General features: G+C 43.5%; 1 protein-coding gene across 1 annotated transcript; it reads right to left on the minus strand.

Moving 5' to 3' along the window:
• Positions 1-1,645: 1,645 nt before the first annotated feature.
• On the minus strand, positions 1,646-4,289 carry LOC120021725 (claudin-4-like; the record flags this gene model as incomplete). Its single annotated transcript, XM_038965568.1, has 3 exons — positions 3,754-4,289; positions 3,548-3,558; positions 1,646-1,659 (listed from the first exon to the last, which is right to left on the minus strand). Coding segments are annotated over exons 1-3 (561 nt in total), but the record flags the coding sequence as incomplete, so codon positions are not given.
• Between the last annotated feature and the right edge of the window lie 4,008 nt (positions 4,290-8,297).

Here is an 8,297-nt window from a genome sequence, read left to right on the forward strand (position 1 = left end):
GGAGAGACTGGAAACCCAAATTGGTCTACACGGACAAGTTCTGGCCTGGTTTACATCTTATCTGTCGGAAAGATATCAGTTTGTCTCTGTGGATGGTTTGTCCTCTGACAAATCAACTGTCAATTTTGGTGTTCCTCAAGGCTCCGTTTTAGGACCACTATTGTTTTCACTATATATTTTACCTCTTGGTGATGTCAATCAGAAACATAATGTTAACTTTCACTGCTATGCAGATGACACACAGCTGTACATTTCAATGAAACATGGTGAAGCCCCAAAATGCCCTCCCTGTAAGCCTGTGTTTCAGACATAAGGAAGTGGATGGCGGCAAATGTTCTATGTTTAAACTCAGACAAAACAGAGATGCTTGTTCTAGGTCCCAAGAAACAAAGAGACCTTCTGTTGGATCTGACAATTAATCTTGATGGTTGTACAGTTGTCTCAAATAAAACTGAAGGACCTCGGCGTTACTCTGGATCCTGATCTCTCTTTTGATTAACATATCAAGACTGTTTCAAGGACAGCTTTTTCCCATCTACGTAACATTGCAAAGATCAGAAACTTTCCGTCCAAAAATTATGCAGAAAAATGTACCCATGCTTTTGTCACTTCTAGGTTAGACTACTGCAATGCTCTACTTTCCGGCTACCCGGATAAAGCACAAAATAAACTTCAGTTAGTGCTAAACACGGCTTCTAGAATCTTGACTAGAACCAAAAAAGGTGATCATATTACTACAGTGCTTGCCTCTCTACACTGGCTTCCTGTTAAGGCAAGGGCTGATTTCAAGGTTTTACTGCTAACCTACAAAGCATTACATGGGCTTGCTCCTACCTATCTTTCCGAGTTGGTCCTGCCGTACATACCTACACGTACGCTATGGTCACAAGACGCAGGCCTCCTTACCGTCCCTAGAATTTCTAAGCAAACAGCTGGAGGCAGGGCTTTCTCCTATAGATCTCCATTTTTATGGAATGGTCTGCCTATCCATGTGAGAGACACAGACTCGGTCTCAACCTTTAAGTCTTTATTGAAGACTCATCTCTTCAGTAGGTCCTATGATTGAGTGTAGTCTGGCCCAGGAGTGTGAAGATGAACGGAAAGGCACTGGAGCAACGAACCGCCCTTGCTGTCTCTGCCTAGCCAGTTCCCCTCTCTCCACTGGGATTCTCTGTCTCAAACCCTATTACAGGGGCTGAGTCACTGGGTTACTGGTGCTCTTCCATGCCGTCCCTAGGAGGGGTGCGTCACTTGAGTGGATTGAGTCACTGACGTGATCTTCCTGTCCGGGTTGGCACCCCCCCTTGGGTTGTGCCGTGGCGGAGATCTTCGTGGGCTATACTCGGGCCTTGTCTCAGGATGGTAAGTTGGTGGTTGAAGATATCCCTCTAGTGGTGTGGGGGCTGGGCTTTGGCAAAGTGGGTGGGGTTATATCCTGCCTGTTTGGCACTGTCCGGGGGTATTGTCGGACGGGGCCACAGTGTCTCCTGACCCCTCCTGTCTCAGCCTCCAGTTTTATGCTGCAGTAGTTTATGTGTCGGGGGGCTAGGGTCAGTATGTTATATCTGGATTATTTCTCCTGTCTTATCTGGTGTCCTGTGTGAATTTAAGTATGCTCTCTCTAATTGACTCTTTCTTTCTTTCTCTCTCTCGGAGGACCTGAGCCCTAGGACCATGCCTCAGGATTACCTGGCTTGATGACTCTTTGCTGTCCCCAGTCAACCTGGCCGTGCTGCTGCTCCAGTTTCAACTGTTCTGCCTGCGGCTATGGAACCCTGGCCTGTTCACCGGACGTGCTACCTGTCCCAGACCTGCTGTTTTCAACTCATTAGAGACAGCAGGAGCGGTACAGATACTCTGAATGATCGACTATGAAAATCCAACTGACCAAATTTACTCCTGAGGTGCTGACCTGTTGCACACTCGACAACCACTGTGATTATTATTATTTGACCCTGCTGGTCATCTATGAACATTTGAACATCTTGGCCATATTCTGTTTTAATCTCCACCAGGCACAGCCAGAAGAGGACTGGCCACCCCTCATAACCTGGTTCCTCTCTAGGTTTCTTCCTAGGTTCTGGCCTTTCTAGGGAGTTTTTCCTAGCCACCGTGCTTCTACACCTGCATTGCTTGCTGTTTGGGGTTTTAGGCTGGGTTTCTGTACAGCACTTTGTGACATCAGCCGATGTAAGAAGGGCTTTATAAATACATTTGATTGATTGAATACAGTGGTGATCATGGCTCTGGCAGGTTCCAGAACGTGTTCACAATACCCCATGGAGTTGTACAACTTACGCCAGAATTCCTGGAAATATAATTGGGCCAATGGCCAGATAACAAGTATCCCATTTCAGGCTCAATGTATAGACAATTTGTACCAATGAGAACTTGCCATGTAGCTATCAGTCCCGGACTGAAATTCCTCCCATGTCTCTGACCCATTAATCATTAATTCCCTATTACAGAAAAACGTATATTTTCATTGATCGTTAATTCCCTCTTGACCTTTAGTCCTCTGTGTTGTGTATTATCTTAAAATATTCTTGCAGTGCCCATCAAAATGCTGTCTCCCTGACTATGTCTCGCTCAGCAGATTTGTTCACTCTGAAGTTCGTTGCTGAGGTCTTCTGTAAGATTGGAGAGCTGATCCACTCAGAAGACCTCTATAATGTATATCTCTATATGTGGGGCAGGATGTGTTTGCGACCCAAATGGGTGAAAAACTCTACTCAGTTTTTCAGATAATCATAAAAAAGCATTGTGTAACAATATAGAATGTGGAGATCCAACCTGGAATAAACCAATATATACCAAATTGGGATAATTATAATGTAATAACTATCCAAAAATGTTGTAGGGATGAGATGAAATGAAGGCTTCCCAATCTGAGTTTGGGCTAAAGACATGATACACTATGTTTTAGTCTTCTCCTCCCAGTCTAAATTAACTGAATATTTGAACACAATGTGTCATAAACTCCTCTTTGACGTGTTAAAGACAAGGTGGAGCAATAACTATGTTGCTTTCACACCTATCTGGTCCCTTCTGACTGTTAAACATTGAACAGAAAGGACAGAGTTTGTTTTATCATAGAATTACAATTATATAATTAAAATTATATAATCTCCAATTTTTTTATAAAAAGAAAGTACAGCCTCTCTGTTAAAGCAGTAGCAGCAGCAGCTGCGTCAGACTATGATCCCACCACAATATGACATAACCTCCTCTATGACCTGTTGAAGACAGAGCTGTTAGTGGGAGGTTGACTGAGTCGTCGTTGAGTCTGGCTGGTTCCTCTTGAAGATGGAGCAGCAGAGTATGGTCCCTCCTATCAGGAGCATGCAGGCGGACCAGCTACTGACTTCAGCTAAAATAACCAGTTCGAATATGATAAACTTGGCGAAATTATCGATTTGCCGTTGGACATCCGTTATCAAGTAATGGACAACCACAATTTCAGTGGTGAGCTGCAGGATACCGGCCAGGATGAAGAATATTCCAACAATAAACCTGGCCTTGACCCTGATCCTGTTACTCTTGATGCAGTTACAGCACCTGGTCCCAAAGATGGACCCCATCACTCCTAGAGCTCCCAGGATGGTGGAGATGGAGGTGATCGTCATCAGAACCTTCCACATGCCCCAATAAGGGGGAGGACGAGAACACAATATAGAGAGAGCACAGGCCACTAGGGAGAGTATCCATCCAAAGATTCCCATCATCCATCCAAAGACTCCTACAGTGATGCACAGTAAGACCCCTCCAATCAGGAGCAGGGCAGCCGCCACCCAGCCGAAGTACAGCGAGGCCCCCAGCTCAGGCTTTCCTTTGATCCGCATTGAGGAGTCACTGATATTTGATCTGGCTTCCAAGGAAACAGGGATGATGATGAGAATTCCGGCCAGGATGAAAAGTACTCCAGCGATAATTATCAACTTGGCCTGAGATGTTTTGTCTTTGATGCAGTTGGTGCACTTGGCTCCGACCATGGAGACCATGACACCCAGAACCCCCAGTATGATGGCAGTGAGGATCATGGCTCTGGCAGGCTGCAGATCATATTTCCAATACTCCATGTAGTTGTACACTTCACACTGTGTCTTTCCCGTGCCTTGGGTCACACAGCTCATCCACAGGCCGTACAAGACCACCTCTGTGTTGGCTGAGTTATCTGCTATGAAGGTTGTCACTATCCAGGTGGGGAGAGTACAGATCACAATGGTCAGTATTAATCCTATGACTCCCAGGGCGATGCCCACGACCTCCACCATTTCCATGATATCCATTATATCCATCATATCCATGGCCATCAAAATACTGTCTCCCTGACTGCGTCTCTCTCAGCAGATTGTTTTACTCTGAAGTTTGTTCCTGAGGTCTTCTGTAAGAATGGAGAGCTGATCCACTCAGAAGACCTGTATAACTGCTCAATGCTGTGATGTCACTTAAATATGTTGTCATGGAAACGTACATCCTACTAATACGGATGTGTGGTATGTGGTTGTGACCCAAATGGGTGAAAAACTCTACTCAGTTTCAAACTCTCAAGTTTATCAAAAAGTTATAAAACAGCATTGTGTAACAATGTGGAATGTTGAGATCCAACCTAGAATAAACCAATAATTACCAAATAGGGATAATTATAATGTAATAACTATTCAATAAAAAATGTATTAACGCCTCCCAATCTGAGTTTGGCCAACGATGTTTTAGTCTTTCCTCAACCCAATCCTAACAGTAAACGTGAGAGGGAAGAATGAAAAACTGACCCAAGATCAGCAACTTGTGTTAACTTCACCTTACACCCAAAGGCCTGTTCTGAAGTGAAATGATAAAGGGATTGAGCACATCGTTTTTTAACCACATCCTGTATCACTGTTTAAACACACAGAGTATATCAACACAGTGCCCATGGAATTCGGAGAGATGTGCCATTTGATCTCATACATAAAAACCAAGCATAGCCACACCTCCCCTCAATGAAGGATTTAAAAAAAATACAGTTTCACAGACTGCAGACAGGGTAGTAACAGACAGGGAAGTAACAGACAGGACAGTAACAGACGGGGGAGTAACAGACAGGGAAGTACCAGACAGGGAAGTAACAGACAGAGGAGTAACAGACAGGGGAGTAACAGACAGGGGAGTAACAGACAGGGAAGTAACAGACAGGACAGTAACAGACAGGGGAGTAACAGACAGGGAAGTAACAGACAGAGGAGTAACAGACAGGAGAGTAACAGACAGAGAAGTAACAGACAGAGGAGTAACAGACAGGGGAGTAACAGACATGGGAGTAACAGACAGGAGAATAACAGACAGAGAAGTAACAGACAGAGGAGTAACAGACAGGAGAGTAACAGACAGGGAAGTAACAGACAGAGAAGTAACAGACAGAGGAGTAACAGACAGGAGAGTAACAGACAGAGAAGTAACAGACAGAGGAGTAACAGACAGGGGAGTAACAGACATGGGAGTAACAGACAGGAGAGTAACAGACAGAGAAGTAACAGACAGAGGAGTAACAGACAGGAGAGTACCAGACATGGGAGTAACAGACAGGGGAGTACCATACAGGAGAGCAACAGACAGAGGAGTAACAGACAGGAGAGTAACAGACAGGGGAGTTACAGACAGGGGAGTTACAGACAGGGGAGTACCAGACAGGGGAGTTACAGACAGGGGAGTAACAGACATGGGAGTAACAGACAGGGGAGTTACAGACAGGGGAGTTACAGACAGGGGAGTAACAGACAGGGGAGTAACAGACAGGGGAGTAACAGACAGGGGAGTAACAGACAGGGGAGTTACAGACAGGGGAGTACCAGACAGGGGAGTTACAGACAGGGGAGTAACAGACAGGGGAGTAACAGACAGGGGAGTTACAGACAGGGGAGTAACAGACAGGGGAGTAACAGACAGGAGAGTAACAGACAGGGGAGTAACAGACAGGGGAGTACCAGACAGGGGAGTTACAGACAGGGGAGTCACAGACATGTGAGTTCTAGGGATTACCATTTTACTGATGAACCAAACTGAACCCAAAGGTACACAGCGTCTATGTGGTCACATGATCACCATGATACCTGCACATTGACACAGTACTGGTGCCCTGTGTATATAGCCAAGTTACTCACTGTGTATTTCATCTTTGTGTTATTATTTTTCTACTATTTAAACTAAAAATATCTCTGCATTGTTGGGAATGGCCAGTAAGTAAGCATTTCACTGTTAGTCTACACCTCTTGTTTGTACTACCAGACACCTGACCGACTGGTGAACGAAACCACTGCAGAGGTTGGTTTAAAGATATTAGGTCAGAGAGAGAGAGGGAGCGAGAGTAAGGGAGGAATAGAGACTGGGGGAGAGGAAGAGAGTGTGAGAGAGAGAGAGAGAGAGAGAGAGAGAGAGAGAGAGAGAGAGAGAGAGAGAGAAAGACGTAGACACTGAGGGAGAGAGACTGAGGGAGAGGTAGAGACTGAGGGAGAGGTAGAGAGAGAGAGAGAGAGAGAGACGTAGAATGCTGAGGGAGATATACTGAGGGAGAGAGAGAGAGAGAAGTAGAGACTGAGGGAGAGAGACTGAGGGAGAGAGAGAGAGACGGAGGGAGAGAGAGAGAGAGAGAGAAGTAGAGACTTCTTCAGACACCCACATACAGGTCGAACGATCCCTGTGAGGGGTATCATCTCATGCAAGACCAAGGGAGTAATCTATCTCATCACCTGTTCATGTGGAAAAGCCTACAAAGGGAGGCTTACTGGATATCCTATCTGAAAACATTGACCCCTAGTGGTCTGAATATTGACTTTGATCTCAGACCCTTCTTATGAGTACTCTTTCCTTTATGAACAAGTCTTATATATTTAAAATACATTTTTACAGCTTATTAGCGTACACCTAAAATGTTCCCCCTGTTGATGATGATCATTATATATTACGGTTGAACCAATATTACAAAAATGAAATATACGAAATTATGTGAAATTTAATGAAACAATAATGTATGTTGATGCTAATATGATGTACAATATTCCATTATTTTTCTATAAATCCATGCCAACTGCCAGCCACAAAAGAAAATCAGCCAGGCTCTTTTACGCCCTCTTCCAAATGGTAGGTATAAATAAATGCAGAGGTTGCGCACAGTGCAACAATATGGTGTGTGTGAATATTTATGCCACCCACATACAGGAAAACGGTTCCAAATAAATGACATTATTACGTGCTCCAACACCGAAGTTATCAACATTATTATTATTATTATAGTTATTATTATTATTATTCTGTAGCCTCCAACTGCTCTTAAACGCTAGTAAAACTAAATGTATGCTCTTCAACCAGCCTGCACCTGCCCACCCAAACTCACGCCCTGACCAACCAAAATAGAGACATAAAAAAGATCTCCAAGGTCAGGGCGTGACACCTACCTCATTTGCACACACTGTATATAGACTTTTTCTACTGTATTATTGACTGTATGCTTGTTTATTCCATGTGTAACTCTGTGTTGTTTGTGTTGCACTGCTTTGCTTCATCTTGGCCAGGTCGCAGTTGTAAATGAGAACTTGTTTTCAAATAGCCTACCTGGTTAAATAAAGGTGAAATAAATAAATAAAAAATACAAAAAATGGGATGAATTATTATTATTAGTTATTTAAGTGGAGATTATTTGAATCAGAGATTGATTGTTTAACCCTGTTAAGTTGTTCAAATAAAAAACGTATCTGACAGCAAATTATTGGTTGCTGCTGTGCATTTCCTGTTTATGTTCACTACATTACCAACAAGCCTACAGTCAGTGACTGGGACCTTCTGATTGAAACATATATCACAGTGTAGAATTGTTTCAAGCCATGTCCATGAAACTGTTATCATTAGTTTATTTAGTCTATTATATAGTTCATTTCAGTCCATGAATCCAACCTTTCAATTATTTATTTCAAACTTAAATGTTTTTCAGCAATTCAGCATTACAATCACTAACTGCCCCACATCTGAATGAATAGGTTATTTCTCTGGCAGAAGTTAGCAATATGGTAATAATGCACAATATCCCCTAATACTTTTTGAAGACTATGAAACTTAATTCAGTTCTGTGCATTTATATTGAGAAACACTGGGCTGTGGTAACATAAGATTGTATAAGATACTAGTGATGGAATTTAAGTGAGCCAGTGTGCAGAGTGACTGCCGTCATCGGAGCCAACATCATCACCTGGCATGTAACCTGGGAACGATTATAGAGAAACTGTGTGGTCCAGATCACGGGCCTGATGCAGTGTAAGGTCTTCGAC

Source organism: Salvelinus namaycush, chromosome 26 (genome assembly GCF_016432855.1).
Source record: "Salvelinus namaycush isolate Seneca chromosome 26, SaNama_1.0, whole genome shotgun sequence".
In the NCBI taxonomy this organism is placed as follows: Eukaryota; Metazoa; Chordata; class Actinopteri; order Salmoniformes; family Salmonidae; genus Salvelinus; species Salvelinus namaycush.